This window comes from Magallana gigas, chromosome 2 (genome assembly GCF_963853765.1).
Source record: "Magallana gigas chromosome 2, xbMagGiga1.1, whole genome shotgun sequence".
In the NCBI taxonomy this organism is placed as follows: Eukaryota; Metazoa; Mollusca; class Bivalvia; order Ostreida; family Ostreidae; genus Magallana; species Magallana gigas.
In genome coordinates this window covers 52003152-52030392 of record NC_088854.1, presented here as the reverse complement: position 1 = coordinate 52030392, position 27241 = coordinate 52003152, and the positions used below count along the sequence as shown (strand labels likewise).

Here is a 27241-nt window from a genome sequence, read left to right as displayed (position 1 = left end):
AAAAACTATTAGGCCAGAAAAAATGAAATCAGAATGGAAGCATCCTCAGGTAGTTTAGATTCAAGTTTGTTCTAATCATAGTCCCCAGGAGTAGGGTGGGGCCACAATCGGGGGATCTAGTTTTACATAGGAATATATAGAGAAAATCTTTAAAAATCTTCTTCTCAAAAACTATTAGGCCAGAAAAGCCCAATTTAAAGTGGAAGCATCCTCAGGTAGTGTAGATTCAAGTTTGTTCAAATCATAGTCCCTTGGAGTAGGGTGGGCCACAATGGGGGAATGGATTTTTACATAGGAATATATAGAGAAAATCTTTAAAAATATCCTTCTCAAAAACTATTAGGCCAGAAAAATTGAAATCAAAATGGAAGCATCCTCAGGTAGTGTAGATTCAAGTTTGTTCAAATCATGGTCCCCGGGGGTAGGGTGGGGCCACAATAGGGGGATCATGTTTTACATAGGAATATAAAGAGAAAATCTTTAAAAATCTTCTTCTCAAACACTATTAGGCCAGAAAAGTTCAAATTAAAGTCGAAGCATTCACAGGTAGTGTATATTCATGTCTGTTCAAATCATAGTTCCTGTGGGTAGGGTGGGGCCACAATGCGGGAATGGATTTTTACATAGGAATATATAGAGAAAATCTTTAAAAATCTTCTTCTCAAAAACTATTAGGCCAGTAAAGCTCAAATTTGAGTGGAAGCATCCTTAGATAATGTAGATTTATGTCTGATCAAATCATGGTCCCTGGGGGTAGGGTGGGGCCACAATTGGGGGATAAATTTTTATACAGGAATATATAGAGAAAATCTTTAAAAAACTTCTTTTTAAAGACTATTTGGCCAAGAAAGCTCAAATTGGCGTGTAACCATCCTCAGATAATGTAGATTAAAGTTTGTTCAAATCATGGTCCATGGGGGTAGGGCGGGGCTACAATGGGGGATAAATTTTCATGTATAGAGAACATCTTTAAAAATCTTCTTCTCAAAACTATTAGGCCAGGAAAGCCCAATATTGGGTGGAAGCACCCCCAGATCGTATAGATTCAAGTTTGTTTAAATAATAGTCCAGGGGTAGGGTGAGGCCGCAATGGGGGATGAATTTTTACATAGGAATATGTAGGTAAAATCTTTAAAAATCTTCTTTTTAAAGACTATTTGGCCAGAGAAGCTTAAACTTGTGTAGAGGCATCCTTGGGTAGTGTAAATTCAAGTTTGCAAAACCACAGTCCCTAGTTGTAGGGCGGGACAGTGATGGCGGTTTGAATTTTTATATAGGAATATATAGAGACAATCTTTAAAAATATTCTGGTAAAGTTTTCAGTCCTTAACTCAGTACTTAGTGTGAAAGCACAGGTTATGCAGATTTAAGTTTGATGAAACCATGATTCCCTAGAGAAAAGTTGGGCCACGAAATGGGGGGGGGATATAGGAATAGAGAAAAATCTTCTTACAGGTACAACAACAAAAGGGGCTTGGTATTTTCCAAAAAAAAAGAGGTTGATAAAAATTGGCAGATTTTCAAATTTTTTTTAGCAAGATCTACTGTACTTAGTTGTCAAGATATTTTGATACTGTAATTCTAATTTGATGAGAATTAAGGCAAGTGTTGCTCAGGTGAGCGATGTGGCCCTAGGCCTCTTGTTAAGACTTCGGAGAACAAATTCACTGTTTATTAGTTTGAAATTTTTTGTAGATTGTTAGACACATTAGAGTATCTTATTCTATACGCTTGGTTCTTAATTAATTTTTAGATTGTAAAAGTGATATAGTTTTATGTGTATAGATTTTGATTTGCTGCTTCGATAGATTACATTGTTAAGATATATGATTAATGCACAAGTATAATCATGAAAGTAATTGTACTAACAATTTTTTATGCTTTCTTATTTGTGAATGTCTTTATTCATGTACGTCTTTATTCATGTACATGTCAGGTACAGGTTGTGCTTTAAATTATAAGGACTCTGCTAGGTCAAAATGAATTAACCTAGGAATTTATTTTTCAAATTCTGAAATGTTAAAAAATTTTCATTATGAAGATAAAACTATGTACATGTATTACAATACATGTAATATGTATTTTCTTTGACTGCATACTGGAATCTATTAGTAGATATGATTTGTAGCCAAATTCACTACGGTACTTAAAATCCGGTCTCGACCATATAAGAATTGCTAGTTTCTGCTAAGTGAATTTTATTCTTCTCCTAATGTAACATGCAATTATTAAACATGCTGTCTTTTTTTATTGACCAATTTAAACATTTTTGACGAACAAAAAAACCATCATGTCTATGAGAAAATTAATTAAGTTATACATGGCAGGGTCCTTACATGTAATTGTGATTTTCTATGTAATTGTAATGTCTACATGTGTAGTACAAATATTGGGAATCATTAAGGGATCAACCCCTTTTGTGACGATATAGACATTTCATTATGGAGGAGTAGATCATACTACTTCATTGTTGCGATTTCGTAATTCATTAAAGGGTAAACCCCTTTTATTCTGATGAAATGAAGTTTCTCAGTTCAAATAGTACAGATATGTTGATTCTAGAGCAAGGGTCTAATTTGAAGTGAGAATTGTTTGATTTATTTGCTCGATCTGGAATAGTTATATATGTATATATATTATGTTGATTTGTTACATTAGAAAGTGAAATAAATGGATGTTGAGTTCACAGTTTGCTTTGTTCCATACTACTGGTAGATGTGTTTAATATGCATGGAAAGCTGAGGACATTTTCTAATTTTAGAGGCATTTTTTTTTTACTTATTTAGGGGAAATGTAATTTTTTAATGGCATATGGAATTTTAATGGAAATGTTGATATATAATCTTTTAACAATTAATTTGATTTGCATTAAAAATTAGAAAGTACATTGTTAAGGTTACCCTTAACAGTGTACACATACAATAAGGTGCATTTTTATAGGGCGATTATATTCACTTGTATTTTAAAGCAGTTTATATGTATTGTTGAAGCTAGGATTGATATCAGAATTGTTTGCAATGATGTACTGTTGGTTTTGAACCTGTCATTCTAATATGTGCCATAGACAGAGGTGCCCAGAATGTAGTCTGTGCAATATATACATATTACCCTCTTTAAAAAAAGAAAGAATTGGATCTCTTATAAAATTAAATTTTATAATTTGTGTATTTAAATGCTGCAGTTGATTTGTTTATTGGATTCAGTATTAATTTTGTAAATTATTAGTTTCTTTAGAGCTGTGAGCAAATATAGCACCATTCTTTTTATATCGAAATCAACCTTGCTTGTTGTTCTATTCTTATTATTGTTTTTTAGTACAGTTTGTGTGTTGATTATTAACATTAATACGATTAATGTGTGTTTTAAAAGGTTTTAAACTGTTATTTCTTTTTTCATAGTTGAACTATAGTTAAATTATAAACTATAAATGATTATATTACATTTTACCAAACTTTTTGTTTACCTATTACACGTGTTTTTGTTACCTGCTGTATAATAAGGGAAAACTAGAAACTATATCACATGGGTCTTCCGTCCTAGACCAGTAAAATAAGGTGATACCATCAGTTAAGCAGACATTTTTTGTTTCACCTAGACCAAAATTATTTTTGTCCTTGTTACTAATCATACAAAAGGTTTGGTCCCAAACTTTTCTTGATATATTATAAACATTGTCCAGAACTGTTCGGAATGTACATGTTGATTTTTTTCGAGATATTAAGGAAAGAATATATTGGGATCCTTAAATATTTTATAGAGGTCATTCTTTGAAAACATTAACTGTAATTTATAATGTCAATGATTTTTGGGAATTTTGGAAATTTCATGGAAATCAATCAAGTCATTCGTTCTTTTTTGGTTAATATTTTTTTTTTTAATTTTACAATTTAGACGGAAGACCCTATTTATTATTATGTATTATTACATGATTGTGTTTATAATGTATGATCTCAAGATGCTTCTGGAGGACTGTTAAAAAGACAGGCAGATCTGGCAGTTTTGCGTGGACAAGCCCATATACAAAATGCCCGGGATCTGTATGAATTTGCTGTTTCGAATTTGACGCGGACAAAATCTGTTTGCCGGAGACGGCTTTTCCGTTTTCTTGATTTCATCCCAAGAGAAGGCAATTTAAGTTTCAAACCAATTTCAAACATCAGATCTGTCCATCAAGTCATCGTTGATAACTCGTCTCCCCATATCATTATACGCGAACTGTCCTGCTTTTGTGAAAAATGCAGTTTACAAATATATCACGAATGTGTAAATGTTCAAAGAATTGGGCAAGTTCAACACCATGAAATGGTCAAGGATACAAACAACACATTCGATGTTGAAGAAGATGACGAAGAGGTGCCCTTGTCCGAAATGGTATCCAAAGGACAGGTAATTGCCGTATATGCGGATGACCCAGACCATGACTATTTCTTGCTAAAAGTTCAGGAAGCAATTCAAACATTAAACAGCGAAAGCACTGACGCTTGGGGCTCAACTCTTCCAGCTGGTATTAAGGTCATCACAGGACTTTATTACGACAATATTGATAACAAGAATCTTCTTTCATACAAACTTATACCCAGGAGAAGAGCCGTAGTGCCAGCCAGTGCAGTAGTTTATATCTGTTCAGAAATAGATGCTCGGGCCAATATTGTTTTGGACGAATGTGTCCATTTAAACATATTGCATGCAATAAACGACATTATCATGTCTTAAAAATGAATTGTACATGATCGAATACATAAACTTCAAAGATTGTAAAACCTAGTAAATAGAATAATATACCAGAATATAATTTTTCATGATTGTATAATTATATTATCCAAATACATGTATCTGTGCATTTAGCTGTATTGTCTGGGATAAAAGTGCAATATCGAATGTGGAATGTTTTGAATTCGCTGATCAAATTTATAGTTTATACCATGCAGCTTGAAATTTTCTAAAAGGAAATCACATTCCAATCTGCCAATTTTTTTTTGTTTCATAAACTATGATTGAGTTATTTAAATGAAGATATACACTTTTTAAAGTTATTACTTATATTTCTTAAATATTGCCTGAGTTACAGGCGTGCATATTGTGATCTTATTTTAAGTACATTTACTACCATATTACTGGCAATGTTTGTGCATTAATTCATAACTTGCTTGCAGTGCAAATCTGGAGATACAGGAGATATCAATACATTTGTATTTATTTTACTTTCAAAATTCACAGTTATTAAGAAGTTGAATTTCTTTAAAATGCGACGTTACGTTTGTGCGTCGTTTGACGTTATAAGCGTAACGTTAAGTAACACCAGTATCGTGCGCGACGTCAGAGTAAATCTTTAGAAATCTTCTTCTCAGAAACTAATCGGCCAGGAAAGCTGAAACTTGTGTGGAATCATCCTCAGGTAGTGTAGATTCAACGATGTGAAAATCATGACCCCTGGGGGTAGGGTGGGGCCACAATGGAGGGTCGAAGTTTAACAGGAATATAAAAAGTAAATCTTTAAAAATCTTCTTCTCAGAAACTAATCAGCCAGGAAAGCTGACACTTGTGTGGATGCATCCTCAGGTAGTGTAAATTCAAAGTTGTGAAAATCATGACCCCCGGGGGTAGGGTGGGGCCACAATGGGGGATCGAAAGTTAACATAGGAATATATACAGTAAATCTTTAAAAATCTTCTTCTCAGAAACTAATTCGCCGGCAAAGCTTGAACTTGTGTGGAAGCATCCTCAGGTAGAGTAGATTCAAAGTTGTGAAAATCATGACCCCTGGGGATAGGTTGGGGCCATAATGGGGGATCGAAGTTTAACATATGATTATATACAGTCAATCTTTAAAAATCTTCTTCACAGAAACTAATTAGCCAGGAAAGCTAAAACTTGTGTGGAAGCATCCTCAGGTAGTGTAGATTCAAATTTGTGAAAATCATGATCCCTGGGGGTAGGTTTGGGCCACAATGGGAGGTCGATGTTTTACATAGGAATAAACAGAGTTATTCTTTAAAAAATCTTCTTCTCAGAAACGAATCAGCCAGGAAAGCTGAAACTTGTGTGAAAGCATCCTCAGGTAGTTTAGATTCAAAGTTGTGAAAATAATGATCCCCAGGGGTAGGGTGGGACCACAATGGGGGGGGGGGTGTCAAAGTTTAACAAAGGAATATATAGGGTAAATCTTTAAAAATCTTCACAGAAACTAATCAGCCAGATGATTCTTTATAATTGTTAAGACTTTGGTCCCTGGACAATTCTTTGGCCTCACGAGTAGGTTCAGAGTTTGATGTACGTTTATATCCCATATATAAACTATTGTTAGGGATCTTTTTTAGAACTGCAATACTCAACATATGATATGACTATAAAATCATCCTGTTAGAAAAGGGACTAGTGATTATAAACATAAGAATATCCAGGGGAAAATGGATTTTATTTACACAGGATTTACATGAATTATTGTACATTGTCCAGATAGTTTGTATTATGACTCCATTGAGCTGATTTTATCATACCTATTGTTCCTCAGGTGAGCGATGTGGCCTATGGGCCTCTTGTTATCTTAAGTTTTAGAAATGTAAGTTATTTACATTTACAAAGATCACATTGATTGTAAAAGTAATGGGTTTTCCATCCAATTCCTCGTGAAATAATATTTTTAAGACCAATTTTGTTTTTAACCAGTAAAACAAGAATTTTGTTCATGGAGTTTATGGTCAGGAAAATACAAAAGATAATGGCCTGGTCCCAAGCTTTTCTTGGTATAACCAATAACTGGTCAAATTTTGTTACTATTTTCGAGATATTAAGGAAAGAAGATGTTGGGACCAACCTTTATTTTGTATTGAAGATATATATTTGAAAGTGCTAGATCACCTAAAGTAAAGAATTTATGAGAAATCAAATGAAAGTTATGTACAAACATTGCTCTTTTAGCCTTGAAAATAAATTCAAAGTCAAAAGAAAAAAATGAGGACATGTCAAATGATTTTCATGAAATCCATGTCAGTGAAAAAGATGGAAGACCCTAGAAATACTCTGACTGTTGTCTTTTGTCATTTATTCTAACTGTACTAGCATGTCTTGCATTTGCAAAAATCTTCTAATGAAACTGGTATGCACATATTATAAAATTGTTTAAAATAATGATTGTTTTCATATCATTAAATCATTGAATAAATTGTTTTCATTTGTTTTGTATTGTATGTAGATGGCTCGGAACTCTTGTCAATGAATATATGAGACACTAGTATGATAAAAAAACGATCGTGGCCTTCACAAAGATCTTTAAGCTTGCTGGCAGAAATAAATTTGTGCAGAGATCTAGTAACTAGATTCATTGACTTAGATATCTACAACCTAGCGGCTAGACTAGCTGCTACGCTGCTGAAAGCAGCCCAGCTAGGACTCGCATAAAATACGTTATTGTGTACAAAGCATTACATTGGGTTACGCTTAATCTGATAGTCAATTTGTCAGACAAAAATTGTCAGATTAACCGATTATTATATTAACCGATTTAGCGTTTTATGGTTTTTGATTTTGGTATAGAATAAAATACATGCATAACTTCTTTCAAGACATGATTTATCAATAAAAAGATATAATCTGTGTGTCAATAGTTTGAAATGAAATAATTTACCTTGCATTAGCATTTGAGTCTTTATTTTGTTTGTAAGTGCTCAAAAGAAAATGTTCCTCTTTATTACGGTGGTTTCATAGTGGGGGGATGCTTGGAGTACGTTCAATCATCAAAAGCATTGAAGCAGCTTGGTGTAGGAAAGATGGTTTCAACTGTTTTATCTTACCTTTGAGTATTATGAGGTGATCAAATACGGTCTAGCATGATCAAATCCAATAAAGCCCGAAGGGCTGTATAATAGATTGGATAACTTCCGAATCGACCGTATTTGTTCACATCATAATATTCAAAGAATAATTCTTTATTACTTATATTTATATAATTTTCAGCAACTTTACGATTAAATTTTTAAATATTCATTGATGAAAAGTATTGGACCATACATTACAAAATTGATGCGTAGTGTTATCGCAGACAAAGACACTGGAAAGTGTTAATAGAAATTATGAAGCTTGATAGAAAAACCACAAATACTTCTGTCCTTAAAAATTAAACACGGTGTTTGGCTTTAGGCTTTGATATATTCTACGTTGAAATATTTACATTTTAAATAAATACATAAAAAAAAACACAAGTAAATAAAATAAATAAAATAAAATAACGTTTAAGCATATAACGCAAGCCTATGGGAGATCTTCCTCCATTATATATCTGATGGTATTGTGTGAAAGGCAGCACCTTCGTTTATTTGTTTGTTTGTTTTTTTAATTTTTTGTGGTTTTTTTGTCCACTTTCGTGTTTGTGGGAGGAGTGCATAGTAAGTTGATTATTAACTCTTCTGATTAATGGTCAGTGCAATAAGAGCAGATGCACGTGTGTACTAGTACGGCCTGTAAAATAAATATACATAAAGAATATACAGGTAGATAAAATGTACTATCGGAAAAAAGAAACTGTGCATTATTTAATATATGAAAAAACATTTAAAAATTACAATGAACAAATTTTATTTTTTGTAATACTGTTAACACATGTATTCGTAACAACATAACACATTAATGTCAACGTCGAATAACGTCAATTTCAGCACACTCGAAAGTCACTGTTATTTGAAATTGAATTAACAAAATTAATAACGCGTGTGACCAACATTTGCGTTCATGCATGCTTGACAGCGACGCCTCATTGATGCCACTAAAGTGTTCAGAAATGCTCCAGATGTTGGTTAAAGCCTGGCCTAAATCAGCCAATGTCACTGGCTGATTTGGTAAACGGCGTAAACGTCTTTCCATTTCATCCCAGACGTGCTCGATCGGCGACAAATCGGGGGAAACAGCTGGCCAAGGCAAGACATCGACATTCTGTTGAACAAACAAGTCCCTGACTACACGTGCAACGTGTGGCCTTGCGTTGTCTTGCTGCAGAGTGATGTGATTTTGATGTCTCTGTATGAAGGGTATCACATGACGCTGAATAATTTCATCTCGATAGCGTACGCCGGTGTAACGAAGAATTTTGACCCGGGTTGAAAATTGACCCGGGGGTCATTTTTCCACGTTGAATAATGAGACGAAAGGTGTTGAATAAAGACCCTAATCCGTTGAAAATTGACCCGCATCGTGGAATTTTGATCATGAAACCGGTTCAAAATTCAACAGCAAAGAAGCACAAAATAAGGAATCAATATTATAACTTGAGTTTATTTAATTACAAATTATCAGTTTATACATATTTATTCTTTATATTTATATGTTTCAAGGGGGTGGGGGGGGGGGGTTAAAAATGAAACTTTATAAATGAATATTTTTTAATTTACATATTATCCCTTTAAATATGTAATAACTATTTTATTCATACTTGTAATAAACTTTTCGCGTATATTTGCTGTTTTGAGTGATATCTATATATTTCTTTAAAAAATATATGTTTTTTGAGAATATTTGTATATGTCACAGGATTAATTATTTTAGTTAATTAGTATTCATATTTGCGTTCACTTATTTCATCATTCCATGTTTCTATTTCCCATTGTTCATTTGTTTACATTCACACCACTTCATTCATTCATACAATCATTCATAGTATGATAGTAGTACGAGAGGTCATGTGGTTACGTTTGGCGGATGGATCAGTGAATGAATGGGTGTGTTAGACTGGTTTTTCGGGTTTAAGTGAGTGAGTGCGCATGTCCGTTTGCTTTATCGAATTTTTAGCACGAACTTTGATTTAATATCACGACGCCACCCAAGACAGACGGTTGAATTATTAAGCTTCATAGCTTGTCAACCCGACTATTATCTTAGTTCATATTGCTGTTATACTTGGTGAGTTATTTTAATCAAATATGTGTAATTTAAATATCATTTAACTAAAGATAAATTTAATGAGTGAATGTAGAAAATGAGAGTGTTTTAGTAATATTTTATTGTATATGATTATAAATCACCTAGCTGTACTTGAGGAAACCATTTATTCGATATACAAATACAACAATAAATATTCAGCGTCATTTCCACAAAAGGCCTTGGAGTTCTTAATTGTTCCCAAATGTAGCCCAGAATATTATATATCAGCTACCCCTTGACATGTACATAATTACACGTTAAAATAGTCAATGCAGTTAAACTCCATTTTTTAAATTCGCTGGAGAAGTGTACAAATGTAAATATTTTAAAAATTACAATACATCATATTGTTTAATTTTGGTTTTACGTTCACCCCGTAAATTGAAACTTTGATATTGTTCATTGTATATTTTCTGGGTGTGTGCAAATACAAAATTTAGAGTATGTCATATTGAGATTTTTGTGCTCGCACCCACTCAGTTTGTTAAAGCTGTGATTATCTGAATTTTGTATTCACACCTATCCAGCCAATAACAGTGTACAAAATGATGATATGCTAACATGTACTCTTTCATGAATAATGCTGTAGTAAATATATCTTGAAAGCCTTTTTTTTTAAATTTTATTTGTTACGTAGTTACTAGGGTAACTAAATATCATCAAATCGCTGATTTTTTTTAGGCATAAACAATTCTGCTTCATGGAATCTGTAGCAAGTTAGCAACCTAATTTTTGTACAGGGTGACAATAAAATAATTTTTGCTTTAATAGTTTCTAAATTGCTTTGATTACAAAAATTTATCATTAATACTAACAGTAATTGTTTTCGTCAATAGATAGGTAAATTGCATTTTTTGAATAGCATTTTGTAGAAGAAGATCATACAGCACCGTTGGAGTAGATGGTTGACCTTCCTATCACAGCCACCTACATTATTAATTCAATTAAAACGTATTTTATTGAACGGAATGTTCAAATTATTGAATGGATTGGATAAGAGTCATAGCCTATGTAAACCCTTTCAAACATACAAAGTCAAGAAGAAATTATCTGTAGTCATAAGAATATAGTATTACAAGTTTACAGAATATTATTGATATTATGTGCATATAAGACAGGGGATATTTGAATATTAAATAATTATCTGAATATTTATCATATATGATTGTACGACATATTGTTGGTAGACATGTTGACTCACACCTACATTAACAAACCTATCACCTTCATTTATACCTGCAGGGATACAAACATAAGAATGACATTTTCATGATCCAGCCCATTTGAAAAGAACAGTAAATAAAAGGGGACTATATATTAAGTAAATATACATGTATAATACTTAAATAGGTTTAAACCGTGTACATGTAACCTAAGAGAATCAAAAACGCTTTGGAGCTCTAATATAAATATAAACAAGGGAAACAATTTTACAATTTTATCTATATGAAAAATCAGAACTACCATAAAGTATATAGTTCATATAAAAAGGTACACTGTTTAAAAAGTTCGTCTCTTTGTTGAGTATATCTTGGATATCCAGGGGGAAAATCACATTTCCTTCAGATGCAGACCTACACTATAAACATCAACTCCCATCAGTTTAAAAAATCCTTAAAGTAAGCTTTACTAGCTTTATTCCGTAATTGACGTAAAATAATATTTCCTATTGCTTTAACTGAAATTTTTGTAAGCTTTAGGTAGATTTTGTTTTTTAAGTTTTGACTTAAACAAAGATAAAGTTGATGAAATTTCTTTCCTGCATGAAGATTATTCCATAATTTACATGTAGACGGAGCAAAGCTTTTGTAATAAGTATATAGTGGTAGATAGTAAAAAAGCTCATTCGACCTAAGATTATATGTATGTTCAGTTAGAAAATATGATTGAATTCAATTTAACATATCTTGTAGTGCTTAACCAATTATAATCTTGGAGAATATAATTAGTTTATGTTTATCCCTTCGAGATTGTAAGGTTTCCAAATTAAGCTCACAATATAAAATGATTTAAGAAGAATTAACTCTGATCCCTTTCACTGTCCTGGTTGCTTCAATTTGTACATGTTTAAGCAAATCGGATTTTCCTTGATACAGCTGCTCCAAACAACATCACCATATTCAAGTCTAGGTCTGATAAAAGCCGAATTTTAACAAGTGTTTATCAATCAATTGTATGCTTGAGTAATCTTAATATATTCTTTTTGCATGCCTTTTCATGTATACCATTAATATAATTAGATCAACCATCCTCCGACTGTATATTTAGATGAAAACCTACTTTTTTTTAAAAATTGATAACATTTTTGCTGTATGCTAATAGTATATGTTTACGTCAGTTGCCTGTGTTTCTAATTTACTGGTAATTAATGGAATTGAAAACTCACTGATAGTTCTAAATAAATTGCATTTTTTTTTAAAAACCATGACTCTGCATATGCAGAAAATTGGATGGTGCTTCAATAAAGTTAATCCGACAAGTTTATGAAACATTATTGTTAAGTATATATGTATAATACAGTATACATAAAAAAAGATAAAAAAAAATGATAACCATTCATTTATTTTTTTTGTCAGGGATGCTGACTTCTCCAAATTAAGCATAGGTATCTGTCATTATATCCTTTTGTCTTGATATAAATATATATACCCTTTACCCAATAAAACAGTATAGAGGTTATATTTTCAATTATTAGAAAATACAACGCCAGGTGCTTGTCGAATAGAGCTCTGTTGAATTGCCTTAAAAGTGACAATAACGGGCAATACATTTGTTAGATATATTTATCAGAGATTATGACAAGTTAAAACTTAAAATTCTGTCACATGAGGGAATGAAAACCATGTCATCTATGTCAAAAAGTATTCTAGCCCTACTCGCCTGTACCATTCCGAAGCAAACGGTTATTTTCTTAGCTTTATTTACATAGTATAGTAATAATAAATGGATATCATATTTTTAGTCTCAAAATTAAATGATTAATTGGACCTATCAACCTAAAAGAAATTAGCCCGTCCGCATATATATCGGACAGTATGAACATTTTAAAACTAAAACTTTCAAATATGTGCATGATTGTACATTTAAACTGTGTAGAGTAAGTTCCAGTTCAGATCAAAACTCTGAGGTTGGGGTCAATTCTCAACAGGATCAATTTTCAACGTGTCGATGTCTTCAGAGTTTAGAAAAATCTTTCTCATACCGTTGAAAAATGACCCCGGGTATAAATTTCACGATTTTGGTCTCAGTTTTCAACGTTGAAAAATGACACCCCCCCCCCCGAGTCAATATTCAACGTTGAAAAATGACCCCCGGGTCATTTTTCAACCCGGGTCAATATTCTTCGTTACACCGGTGAGATTTCCATTGACAATTTGTAGATGGGTCCTTCCACGTGCTGATATTCCACACCACACCATAACGCTACCTCCACCAAATTGTCGACGTTGCACAACACAAGCGTCCTGGTAACCTCCCCAACGCGACGATACACCCTACAACGGCCGTCACTGCTATCCAAATAAAATCTGGATTCATCAGTGAACAGAATATTGGCCCAGTCCTGTATTCTGAATCGCAGATGTCGTGTTCACCACGCTAGTCTGGCGATACGATGACGTTGAGCAGTACTGGGCGCACCGCTGGACGTCTTGGTCTGATGTTTTTTTTTTGCGTAGACGATTACGCACAATTCTTGGACTAACTGGTCGAAGCCCTGGAATGCTACGGGCAGCAGTCAAACTTGCTGTCTGGAAACGAATTCTCAGATGCACAAGTCTAATGTTGTTGTCCTGTTGACGTGACGTCACACGAGGTCGCCCAGAGCGCGGTCGATCCTGGGTGTTGCCAGATTGTTGAAAACGTCTCCATAATGAGTCGACTGGATGGTGTTCCGATGAACTCCAAAGTGTCTTTCTATAGTATTTTGTGGCATTCCAGCTTGCAGCATCCCAACAGCACGATTTCGTTGGTTTTCGTTGAGTCGTGGCATGACATAGGGGTAAATTTCTTAACAAAAAAAGGTTTTAAAAATCCTTTACAGTTCTTATTCCAAACAGTATTGGCCCGTAAAACTTGTGCGTACAAATTCTTCAATAAACAACAGGTGCTCACTAACCATGAAAAAGTCCGTGCACCCGGACGGTTACCATCCGATATTGTCAAAAACAATACATGTACCATTATCGATTGTTTTTTGAAGATGGGTGGATAAGGCGTGTAAAATGCCCATACGCGGTCGGACAGGCTACTAAAAAATCAAAGTATCAACAAATCTGATGGGTTTTTTTAAAATCATTTAAAACAATATATATTTAACGAATTATTGATTTGTAACCTGTAGGTATGTTCAATACTTGGAATATGTTGACTCAAACAGGCGTATACGTACATGTATCAAAACCTGCAAATATTGTCATTTTTTAGAACTTCAATGCATTTTCTTTTATAGAGTGGGTCTGTGCTCCATATTTTTCTCATAGTCTAATTAAGGTCTAATGGAAAACAAACCGATTTCAATCAAGAAAAACGTGGAGAGATGACCCACTATACTTTAAAAATATAATTTTGTATCCCAACAACTGAACGTATTTAAAAAATAGTACAAGTCCGGTAAATCGTGACCTTAGTCACACATAATATTTAAATAGCCACCATTTTTGTGTCTGAAATGGCTCAGTGGTTAGAGTACCTGGCATAAGTTAACGGTATATATTTAGGGTTTTTATGTTACGGGTTCGATACCACCAAAATTTCCGACAATATTTTTTTTCTTATTTTTTGTTAAATATATTAAAAACTGACTATAGTTAGAAATTTTGCTTTTGCAAAGTTGTATTATAATATATTTGAATAGATTTAATTGGGGAAAATAAAAAAATTGTATTTCACTACTAAACCGAATGGGCATTTGCGCCATCTTATTCCCCCATCTTCTTTTATACATACAAACAATAGATATAGAAAAATTATACTAAATCTATAATGCACAATTTCTTTTTCCCGCTAGTATACGATGTTTATTGTAGACATAGGATTAATTAATGCTTCCTTAAAGAAGGCAACTAACGTTATTTCAAGTAGGTTATGGTTACTGCCCTGTATGTGTGTTGTTGTGACGTGTGTACACCACACTTTTTAAAGTAAGATTTCTTTATGAAAATGCAATATTTCTGAAAAGCTCACTATAGTCTGTCCCAAGTTATTGCTTCCATTGCTTTTGATGATTTTTGATAAAATTACACAGACCTGTGAAAGAAATACAGTTGAAATCATTAAAAGGGAATATATCCAAGATATCTTCATTGAACAATTATCCCTTTCCACTCAGAAAAATTCACAGGAATGAAAACAGATTCGTTACGGAGATTTATAATGGGGAATGTTTAAATCTTTTCCCTATTCGGAATACACTCGGAATACATCGCGCAATTTTTTAACGTTATCATCCGGGCTTATTTAATGGCTGTTGCAATGCAAAATTGAAAATTGAAGCGGTAGAGGGGGTGTTTCAAAACAGATATTCTGCATGGACATTATTTATATTAGTGGATGAACGTAGTTTGAGCACAAAGGTATTTACTATTATTGAAATATCAAGCAAAAAGTGGTAGAAGCAAAAACTCGGGACAGAGTATAGACCTTCGGTTCAGGTGAGCTAAAAAAAACACCAGGCTAAATACGTAAGTTCTGAAAACGATGCATGTGGTCCTAACTAAGTCTAGAATACAGTATGGGTTTGGGGAGTTCAAACCCTCTATCTTTATGGAGGGGTCTCTAATGCAGACACCTAACTGTTGAAGTTCGACAACAAAATGTAAACAAACTGAAAATTTTTTGGGGGATTCCCCGCTGGAAAGACTGTCGTATGTATATAATTAATTAATACAGTTCATTAAAAGATTTCTTACTTTAAAGATGATTTTGATAACATAACACCTGTATTTTCATAACAAATCGTAATTATAAATGCCTTATTGATAATTCATTTTATCAGATTAATAATTTATTGTCAACAGTTGGTTAAATTGATTATTTGTTATACATTTCATACTGCTGCGTCCCTAAGCCACAAAAATCGTTATCACATACCGGTAGGTATTTATATATATTTTTGACCCGTTTTGTTTTTTTAAATAACTACAGTTTTATTCCAGAAGTCCTTCCCATTGTGTTATTAATTTTTTTTTAGAAGCGATAAATTAATGATAAATTAAATTCATACTTCAGTTTTAAAAAATCTCAAAAATGAAATCGTGAAGATGTTTGAAAAATTACAGAGATGTTTATTATAGAGTGTAGGCTTTAATCAACATTTCAATGTGAAATACTTTGGCGCTGTACTGTAAATAAGTCTTGTGATATCATTGACGTCACGGGTGAAGTCTATAGAGCTGCAGAGCCCAGGGAAAAGTACCAGTGGACTTTCTTAGAGCCAAATAATTAGGATTCGAGGGTTTGCTAAGGTGAGATATCTATTGCAAAGAATTTTAAAGTCATTTGTAAACTTGATTCATGGGGATTTATGCAACATAACGGGGACGTTGAATCACAACTAAAAATAGCTTTCATACATAAACATTTGCCGACAGCAAATCTTGTGTCAGTTAGGACATCCTGATCATCGACATTTCTTAGCAATTTTTATTTGTGTTTTTTTTTTTACCTCCCAAACATAACTAGCGTTAATCCGCCAGTCAAGCACTGGTACGTTGCCGCCGAAATGTCATGTATATACAATAGGTAGACTGCCTGAGAATAAACACAAATTATTCATGGTTCAGACAGGTACATTGAAAATCAAAAGCAGTACAGCACATTTAAAAAAGTTATCCTTGTGGATACACCTGTGTATAAATATTACATAACTTAAACACTTTCTGTGCGTGACAGCACTGGTGCTCTGACCATGCACCAAGAGAATTATCAAATATGGAAGACCTCTCTCTCCTCTCTCATAATAGAAAATTGAAATGAAATTCACAAATTAAAACTTTCTTAATTTTGAAATCGCTGAGGAATAAATAATGCATAACAAATTATGTAAAGAAGGTTTTTACTAATGCACACAAACACACAAATCGCATGACTATATGATTCCTAAAGGATTTAATTTTTTACATTTCAATCAATCACATTTTTACCATTTCAAAAAATACAAATACCTGGTACATAAAGCCGGTGTTAATAAAGTGAGAAGCTGAATTGTGAGGATGCATGTTTTTACCCGAGTTACCTTTGCTAAAACGCGATCATTTACATGCGTAATCAGTGTTGACATTAGTGTAGTGAACATGTATTAAATCTTAGAAAAATCTTAACTAACAAACAATTATGTACATGTACTTGCTAGTCTGATAGAAAATCTTCCTCTCTACTTCCACAGCAGGGGGAGATAAATAATCAGTATGGTTATGATGTCCATAAAGCCCTTTACCTAAATTGTGAATTTCATAACCCTTATAAGTTTACCATATTTAGCTAGGGTACATGTATAAATAATCTGCGATTCCTCTGACTCTTGCCCCTCCCTTTTTTTTAAATAATTGATGTTTTCATACACTAAATGATAAAAAAAAAAAGGGGGGGGGGGGGGGGGGGGGTCAGCCACCGGAGTCTTGGATTAGGGTTTAGACTCCAAATAAAGCTTGAAATACAAACATGAGACTCTCTGACAGCTATATATACCTATGTTACTTAAGTGACTGTCAAGGTATGCATGTGGGCCTCTTGTTTTATTTTGTTTTATTTTTTATATATTAATAAAAAATTAAATGTTAAAGCTGATTTCAATAAAGATTGATATTGAATTTCAAAATCGTAAGGATTAAGTAAAATATGATGTAAAAGTGAGGGAATTGTAGTCTGATTGCAAAGTTTTTTGTTTATCTTTTTCAGGAGAAAAAAATGTTGAGTTTCAAAGTGTTGATTCTTTTAATTATGGTCTGGAGCATCCAGGGGGTGGGAGGAAAGCCCATGTGTGATCCGGAGGACCATAAATATTATCACACCCAGGCTGACACGTGTTTACAGTGTGAAGAGTGTCTCCAAGGAGAGGAGGCAATATCTTTAGAGGTAAACATTTATTTTGTGCTATTTGAAGCAGTTAGTTGGAATTGAATATTACTACATGTATCCCTGAAGTATCTAAAGTTGAATTTGACTAAAGTGCAGTACATCATGTGTATATACCCACATTGTTAAATTGTATTTGAATTTGTGGGCGCCAATTTTTAAACAGGTTTGTGGAAAATTAATATTGTGGATTCACTTAAATGAATAACTTACGGATAAAGTTTCATAGCTTTTGAGAATCTAAAGTTTCTGCACACGGTCTGATATTGTATGAAGCCTAGTGCTAATACTCTGTAGTGGCATGTATATGCTTTCTTTTAAAACATGAATTCCACACCGATGTGTCTGAAAAGGCAACTGACACTCACTGGTACATGTATTTTGCCTTCTTTATCTTACTTAAGGGCGGTAGTGGGTTTAAAATTTTGCGCCCTCTGCGCAGGATATTGCACATTACTGTTGTAAAACACAGATTTGAAGTAAAATGTTCAATGATACAGGTTATCATGTAACGTTTTTATTTCAGAAAAATTACTTATCAAAAAATTATTTTAAGTGAAATGAATCGTCAGAAGTATTTTAATTTTTTCGCCGCTTCTTCAAAATCGACGTTATTGTCGTCGGAGTCAACGTCTTAGGATGACGTCAGTTGATACTCTGACGTAACAATTGACAAAAATTAACATCGTGCATTTTCTACAACAGCGTCAATAATTAAAATCAAAACTATAATTTGCTAAATAAAAACATATACGCGACCCTTCTACGTTCTGTGTGAGTGGAAATGTATTTTTTCTTCTAAATTAAATACAAATAAAATGAAATTTGATTCGTAAACCTTTTCTTTTATACAATTCTATAATGTACAGTTGCTGGCACGGCACGTTTATAGGATCAAACTATGAGGACGGATAGCCTAAAAATCATCCGGTTAATTTCGTTTTAATTTGGCAAACAGTTTACTTATACGTTAACCTTCCATCGCTGAAAATTTAAAGAAAATCGTATGTTTGTAATTTTTTAAATATGAAATGAAAACCCTCATTTTCCTGTATACATAATCCTATATAAAATGTCGGTGATGAATCGGACAGTTTGTTGTTATTTAAAAAAATGCAATTGATATTATGCAATAGATAGATCATTTTTGCAATTATTTTGTAGGACTGGAACATTGAACATTCAGATCCAGAGAAAGGTCCCACAGAATGCAGACTTTGTCGGAAATGTCAGTCGGGGACCTACAGTGATAAACGGTCCTATAAGTGTAAACCCTGCAGGAACTGTACGCTGTACAACCAGTACCAGGTCAGCGAGTGTACAGCAACTAGTGACACCGTATGTGATGGAGTCAGACCAACTACCCCCAGGTTTGTAGCGTACTGTAAAGCGTTGTTTAGTATTATTTTATTGTAATTAATTCACAAGCAATATGTCTCAGTTTAATGTTCAGCATGATGAATTAATGATATATTTTTATTCTACTTCAGACAAAATATCACGAAAACTACAAAACTAGATCCAGAAAAACAACATGAAAGCAAGTTTTGATTTTCATACACTTAAAAAAATTCTTTAAACATCTAAAAACAATTCAATTTTCAGTAATTTTTCTCAAAACTATATATATAGGTAGTGAATAGAAAAAAATAAGAATGTGCTCAAATTTCTCTTAATTATTATCCAATGATTTTTTCTTATAAATTACCGGTACATAGAAATATTCCTTTATTGGCTATTTAAAATACAACATGCTTTATAATAATTTCATTTGAATGTTGTCAGGCCAGCTTAATCAGTCTAGACGAGACTCCCAAAACGGAGTTAACTCCCAAAACGGAGTCTTTGGCTCCATCATGCATTGCGGTAAAATGGCGTTTCTAATGTAAACAACGTATGAGTTATGCCCCTTAGTTCAAAAGAAATCTCTAAAATTGGCCAAAAACATGACAAAAATTAATTTTAAACTTTCAAAAACATTTCTGAACGTTTATTTGTCATATTTACGTCAAATGTTCATAACTGTTTACTTGTATTACGTAAGATTAATTTTTAAAATGAAAAATTCGCCTATATCTTCGATCGCGCATAACTATAACTTTTTAGAAATAAATTAAATGCTTGCATATCATTATTTATCATTGTTTGTTGAAATATAGTCTCATTTTCATCATTTTCAGGTTTAATTACTTAATTATATTGAATAATTATGCATTTAATATGGTTAACTAACATCGGAAACGCCGCGAGCGATTATATTGTTTAAATGATAATTATCTGTTTAATTTTAAGAGTTATTGTATCTAGAATGACAATTTGTTTGATTTTCTAGTTTTTTAAACTACCAATTCTATTTTTTCAAAACAAATAAGACGTTTTTAATCATCGCTAGAGCAGCCAGTTTTTGTTACGGTAGTAGTCGGGGCCCTTTTCGTTTATGCACTTATCAATTTGTGTGTTTGGTGACTTTAAATTGTAACACAATACGAAAAAAGTACAATTTAATGCAATTTACCTTTTAGTAACGATAAAATTCCACGAAAAACACAAAAATATCACATTTTAAGCATCGTCCAAACATCCAACTTCGGAGATAAATAACTTTCTTAAGTGCAAATAAACACCTATTTCGTGCAAATACGATCGATAGTAAATTATATCCTGGGTCTTTTAAAACATGTTAGAAGTCTGCCAACACATGTAGCACTTTGCAAGATGATTTCTCGTGGACCCCACGTATTCATCGAAAAATCGCCATTTTTTGTATAAGTGCGCATGCGTAGACTCCCAAAACGGAGTCCAAAATACTTGCAGAAATTCACTTCCGTTGACTCCGTTTTGGGAGTCCGTCTAGACTGTTAATTGCTCAGTTAAATGATGGTGTATATATATTGAAAATTTAAGAAAATGAATTATTTCCTTGACGTTTGCAGATGATGATGACTCTAATGACAGCATAACTATTACTGGGATGATTTGTACCACTGTGTTCGTCCTTATACTTATCTTGTTTGTGTATTTATCATTAAGGAAATTCTGCTGTAATAAAGAAAATGGTAAGTCTTTTTCTAAGCTGCAAGCATATAGTTAATATTATTTTCTAATCACCCTTGGCCTCTCAGGCAGCGTACTATCTCACACTCTGTCTGACTCTTCTCAAGAATGATATAAAAAGTTATAGTCATCCTATGATAGTTTATACTTTTATATTGTTTTGTTTAGAAGTATATTCACATGAGATAAATCTTTATAGATCAATCGTCAGTAATTGAAATATTAGAGAGGTTGGGATTTAAAACGTGTACGAGTACGTGTGTTAAAACTCTACTTTTTGAAGTATACACTCTCATCAGTGGTGTGTGCATACAAATTGAGTAACGCGCGTTAGCGCGTTATGAAAATTTGTATGCACACCGCTGCAGTTATGAGAGTGTATACTTCAAAAAATCATGATTTAATGCTTATATTTACATTTTTTATAACTTCCTGCCTTGTCTGCAAATGTGATCCATACCTTAAAATTCCTATCTTATCCTAAGGGTAAGTTAATATTAATGGAAGAGCCACAGTAACAGCCACAAGCGTGAACTTTGATTTTCGTTTGTAACGTTGCAGTTTACAGCGTTCAACGCTTGTGACGTCAGAATTAAACTCGTCAATTTGACCTTTGACTACTTGTTGCATTTAGAGGCATTTGAAGATCACAGAATTTAATGGAAAAACACAGTAGAATGTAAATATAAACCTGTACGTAAATCGATGCAGTTTTGTGACATGAGTTTATTTAATTAGTTCCAAATAAATGATAAATTTCTTATCAATTTTCATGCAAATGAAGTTTAAAAATCTATATAATGTATCACAAGAATACATTCACTCATCAATAAGATTTTATTTGTTGTAAAAAGCTACACATTTGTACTTACCGGTACGTGTAGACGACACTCTACAAGTTTAGAGAACGTGTAGAAACCATGTCATCACAAAAACTGATGACATAATAAGCGAAGAATTTAGTTGATTCCCCTAGTTCACGTACACGTACCCATACACATTTGAAATCTAAACCTCTCTATTAGCTCATCTTTCCTCTATCTGAATGGACCTTAATTCTCATGTACTATTAGACATATGTCTACTGTTTTTATATAAAGCAAGTGTCATACTAAAAATACAGTAGGTCGTACAGTGGTTGTATCAGTAATTGAACAATTCCCATGTAATTCATAGTTACTTAAAACGGAGATCAAAGCATAGATGGTCTTAGTTTCCAACATTTACACAATTTGTTATGCTTGCATGGTTCTTTCTATGCAAATCAAGAGTACATAAATGTCAGCAATCTTTGAGGAGATTTTGCAAAAGATATCTTTTATTTGTATCTTTTATAGTTATATTTATTGTGCAGCTTAAAAAATTAAAATTGAAATATTTGTTTTTCAATTTATTTAATCAGAGAGAAAAGTGGATTCTGAAGTGATAAAGTCCACATCAAGTGACCTGTAAGTACATGTACCAGTATTATTCTTTTATACTTTTATGACTTACACAATTAAATCACTCAGGTTACCTTTTTACAAGTTAATTGAATATTTTATGACTATTATATTTTATGATACTACCAAGCCAATTTGGAATTTACTATTGAAGATTTTTTTTTAATTCTTATGCTAAACTTCCTAAATATTGTCATCTTCATATTTAGCTACCGTAAATTGACTAAATTCCTTATTAAATGCAAGGAATTAATTGCCTCATAAAATCGCGAGAAGCAGTCCTCACAGATTATAAAATCTTGCTCTTATTTTTCAGACTGTTTTGAACTATATGAATCAAAACAAAAAGTTGGTGCTCACAATTTTATATTCTCGCGATTTGGGGCAAAACAGAGGAATCGCGAGATTAAGTACTCACGTAAAATAAGGAATTTACAGTACATTGTATTAATAAATTACACTGCGATATGATCGATTTAAAGGTTCTCATTTGAAATATGCATAAGTAGGAGATTGGTATGAAATTATCAATTTGTGTGATAAAGCCTGCTGCTGATTTCAAAGTAAATGTTTCACGTTTTAGTAGCAAGGATGTTAAGATTGATATGGAATTGGATTTACAACCTCTGCTTCAAAAGAGCTGTGAATCTCAGTTTGAGAAAAAACCTATTGAGCTTCAAACGCTTGGAGCAAATCCAGATGAAATGGATCTTCTGCATGATACCTGCAGCTCTAACAACAAGACCAAACAAGGGGATCTGGAAACAGATGGACCTCCAGAAATCTCTCCCACTAAGATTCAAAAGGAAGGACAGTTGTCTAACCTAAATGATGAAAGGTTGAAGACAGATAGCCCTCAGGAACTACCACAGGATCATCCAATGCCAGCTACTGCCCAAAGTAAAATTTCATTTCTAAAATTTTATCAAGGAGGAATATGCCATTCCAAAATCTCCTTAAATGGGTCTTTATATAGAGTAAATCTTTCAAAATTAGATTAATTTTTTGAAAAATATTTCATTAATTCATTAGTGCATTTGATTCATTTCAGTTCATTAGTACCAGACATAGCTAAACCTAACAATTATTGGGAATCGATGAAGCAATTTTTTTTTTTCTAAATCTTGATGAAATTCATTCTTCATAAAATAATTTAGTGATATCATATTTGTAGAGCTTTTTAAAATGCACAATGACACTTTTTTTTTGGCTTTTTAGCAAACTCTAGACTTACAGAAGGCAATCTATGGACTATATCCAAAGAACTCGTTTCTGGACACCTCTTCCTTGCAGTGGCCAGAGACTTTAAGATGGAGGAAGCCGACATAGAAGCCGTGAAGATTGACAACGAAAAGTATAGCAATGTCAGAGAGACCTCTTACCAGATGCTTCTGCTGATTACAAAAAAAAGGGGGAAGATAACTTTTCATGAGTTAAAAAACTCATTGCAGAAACATGATCGGAAAGTATATGAAAAAGTTCTCATTGCTTTAGATCAGGCTGGCTCAAATGAGCCATAGTGCACAATGTATGCATTATGTTAACGTTGTATGGCAGTTCTGAGGATATGTTCTGATTTTGTTTTACCGGTGTTAACGTTTTTGACTTCAGAGAACAAATTAACTGTTTATTACCGTAGTTTGAAATTTCTTGTACATTGTTAGACACATTAGAGTATCTTATTCTATACGCTTGGTTCTTAATTAATTTTTAGATTGTAAAAGTGATATACATGTAGTTTTATGTGTAGATTTGGATTTGCTGCTTCAACAGATAATATTGTAAGATATATGATTAATGCACAAGTGTAATCAATGTCAATTAGTTATACTAACAATTTTTTTATGCTTTGTTATTTGTGAATGTCTTTATTCATGTACATATCAGGTACAGTTTTTGCTTTATATTATAAGGACTCTGCTAGGTCAAAATGAATTAACCTAGGAATTTATTTTCCAAATTCTGAAATGTTAAAAAATTATTAAAATTTTGGAAAACAATTTTATGAGTGTCAGAGAATTCAAGCAGTCACTTTTAATTTTGCATTATGAAGATAAAACTATGTACATCTATTACAATAAAATGTCTTTTCTTTGACTGCATACTGGTATCTATGAGTAAATATGATTTGTAGCCAAATTCACTACTTAAAATCCTATCTAAGACCATATAAGATTTAGCTAGTTTAGGCAAAGTGAATTTTATTCTTCTCCTAATGTAACATGCAATTATTAAACTTGCTGTCTTTTTTTTTGGGACCAATTTAAAAAATTTTAAAGAAAAAAACCCAACATGACTATAATATATATGAAAAAATTACTTAAGTTATACTTGGCAGGGTCCTTGCATGTAACTGTCTTTGTATTTGTCGACATTTAATGTGAACTACGCCAAGCACGTTGTGTGCTATAGGGTAAAAAGTTGGTCCATTAAATGAAGAGAATTACTGGTATGATTTCAATAATTTGTCTACATGCGTAGTACAATTATTGGGAATCATTAGGGTCAACCCCTTTTGTGACGATATAGACATTTCATTATGGAGGAGTATATCATACTACTTCATTGTTGCGATTTTGTAATCCATTAAGGGGTAAACCCCTTTATTCTGATGAAATGAAGTTTCTCAGTTCAAATAGTACAGATACATGTATGTTGATTCTAGAGCAAGGGTCTAATTTGAAGTGAGAATTGTTTGATTTATTTGCCCGATCTGGGATAGTTATGTATATATATTATGTTGATTTGTTACAAGATAGTGAAATGAATGGATGTTGAGTTGACAGTTTGCTTTGTTCAGTATTACTGGTAGATGTGTTTAATATGCATGGAAAGCTGAGGACATTTCCTAATTTTAAAGGCATTTGTTTTTGCTTGAAGGACTTATGTAATTTTTTAATGGCATATGGAATTTTAATGAAATGATATATAATCTTTTATTGCATTAAATTTTAGAAAGTATGTTGTTAAGGTTACCCTTAACAGTGTACACATACAATATGGTGCATTTTTATAGGGGGATTATATTCACTTGTATTTTAAAGCAGTTTATATGTATTGTTGAAGCTAGGATTGATATCAGAATTGTTTGCAATGATGTACTGTTGGTTTTGAACCTGTCATTCTAATATGTGCCATAGACAAAGGTGCTCAGAATGTAGTCTGACTCAATGTCAGGAATATTTCTATCAATTAAATGGCTAGAGCTGGTGTCTCAAACCACCTTAAAACATAATTAGTGTACATCACAAAATTTACAAAACTGGAGTGAACCTGTAACCTTTTTGCTTGTGTCCAACATTTTTTTACAATGTAAAAAGTTTTCTTCTAGCAAACAATATCGGATGTTATATCCACATATTTTGCTATGTCAAAGCAGGCATGATAAAAGCTAAATGGTAAAATTAGATCATTACAACAAAAAAAAAACACTAAGAATTTTAGACAATTTTCAGAAATAAAACTTATATTTACTGGTCTGGTGCCAAAAAGTTACACTAGCTGACACAGTTTTGGTCTGAAATAAATGATAATGCTACTAAAACTAGATTACAGTCAATTATGATTAATTAAATATTTTTGAAAAGGTAAAATAGAATGAATACTATTTCAGATTTAAATTGTGGAGATTTAATATCATGTTAATGTTTAAAGAAACTAGCTACAAACAAACAAATATTGATAGATTAATTTGTTAAGCAGTCTATAAAACAAATTCTGTGTTCTATATTTAGATGTGGCCTAGTGTAAACATTGCAAATTTTGATTAAAAATGACAAAAATGTGAGAGGTGTGAATGTAAAAAAAACTTAAGATAATTTGAATAAGCCTATTCCTCAGTGGTAAATATAACAATTACAAAAATTAAAGGAACTACTGCATATGATTGTTCCCCTTTGGGTGGTCAATGTGCAATACATATTACCTTCTTTAAAAAAAAAAGAATTGGATCTCTTATAGAATTAAATTTTATAATTTGTGTATTTAAATGCTGTAGTTGATTTGTTTATTGGATTCAGACAGTATTTGTAAATTATTAGTTTCTTTATAGCTGTGAGCAAATATAGCGCCATTCTTTTTAATCAGCCAAGCTTATGAATATATGAAATGAACATGCTTGTTCTTCTATTCTTATTATTGTTTTTTTAGTAAAGTGTGTGTTAATTATTAGCATTAATATGATTAATGTGTGTTCAAGGTTTTAAACTGTTGTGTCTTTTTTTCATAGTTGAACTATAGTTAAATTATAAACTATAAATGATTATATTACAATTCACCAAACTTTTTGTTAATTAACCTATTACACATGTTTTTGTTACCTGCTGTATAATAAGTGAAAACTAGAAACTATATCACATGGGTCTTCCGTCCTAGACCAGTAAAATAAGGTGATACCATCAGTTAAGAAGATATTTTTTGTTTCACCCTGACCAAAATTGTTTTTGGCCTTGTAACTAATCATACAAAAGGTTTGGTCCCAAGCTTTTCTTGATATATTATAAACATTGTCCAGAACTGTTCAGAATGTACATGTTTATATTTTTCGAGATATTAAGGAAAGAATATATTGGGATCCTTAAACATTATATAGAGGTCATTCTTAGAAAACATTAACTGTAATTTATAATGTCAGTGATTTTTTTTTAGAAATTTAGAAATTTCATGGAAATCAATCAAGTTCATTTGTTCTTTTTGGTTATTTTTTTTTTTTAATAATTTTACAATTTAGACGGAAGACCCTATTTAAAAGTATTTGTTTCAGT

The 27241-nt window shown here is 32.4% G+C and overlaps 1 protein-coding gene across 2 annotated transcripts in view; it reads left to right on the top strand.

Annotated features, from left to right (window-relative positions):
* LOC105335155 (tumor necrosis factor receptor superfamily member 27) overlaps window positions 1–26491 on the top strand; it is a 38787-nt gene extending 12296 nt beyond the window's left edge. The window contains exons 1-8 of one of the 2 annotated variants that reach the window (XM_011438930.4): window positions 16147–16373; window positions 17806–17982; window positions 19147–19352; window positions 19473–19522; window positions 20916–21038; window positions 22439–22484; window positions 23062–23378; window positions 23697–26491. In XM_011438930.4, coding sequence (XP_011437232.3) covers window positions 17815–17982; window positions 19147–19352; window positions 19473–19522; window positions 20916–21038; window positions 22439–22484; window positions 23062–23378; window positions 23697–23998 — 1212 coding nt within the window. In that variant the 5' untranslated portion in view covers window positions 16147–16373; window positions 17806–17814 and the 3' untranslated portion in view covers window positions 23999–26491. Of the gene's footprint in view, window positions 1–16146; window positions 16374–17805; window positions 17983–19146; window positions 19353–19472; window positions 19523–20915; window positions 21039–22438; window positions 22485–23061; window positions 23379–23696 lie in introns of those variants that run through there. The other variant, XM_066077167.1, reaches the window with a different exon arrangement.
* Window positions 26492–27241: the final 750 nt, after the last annotated feature.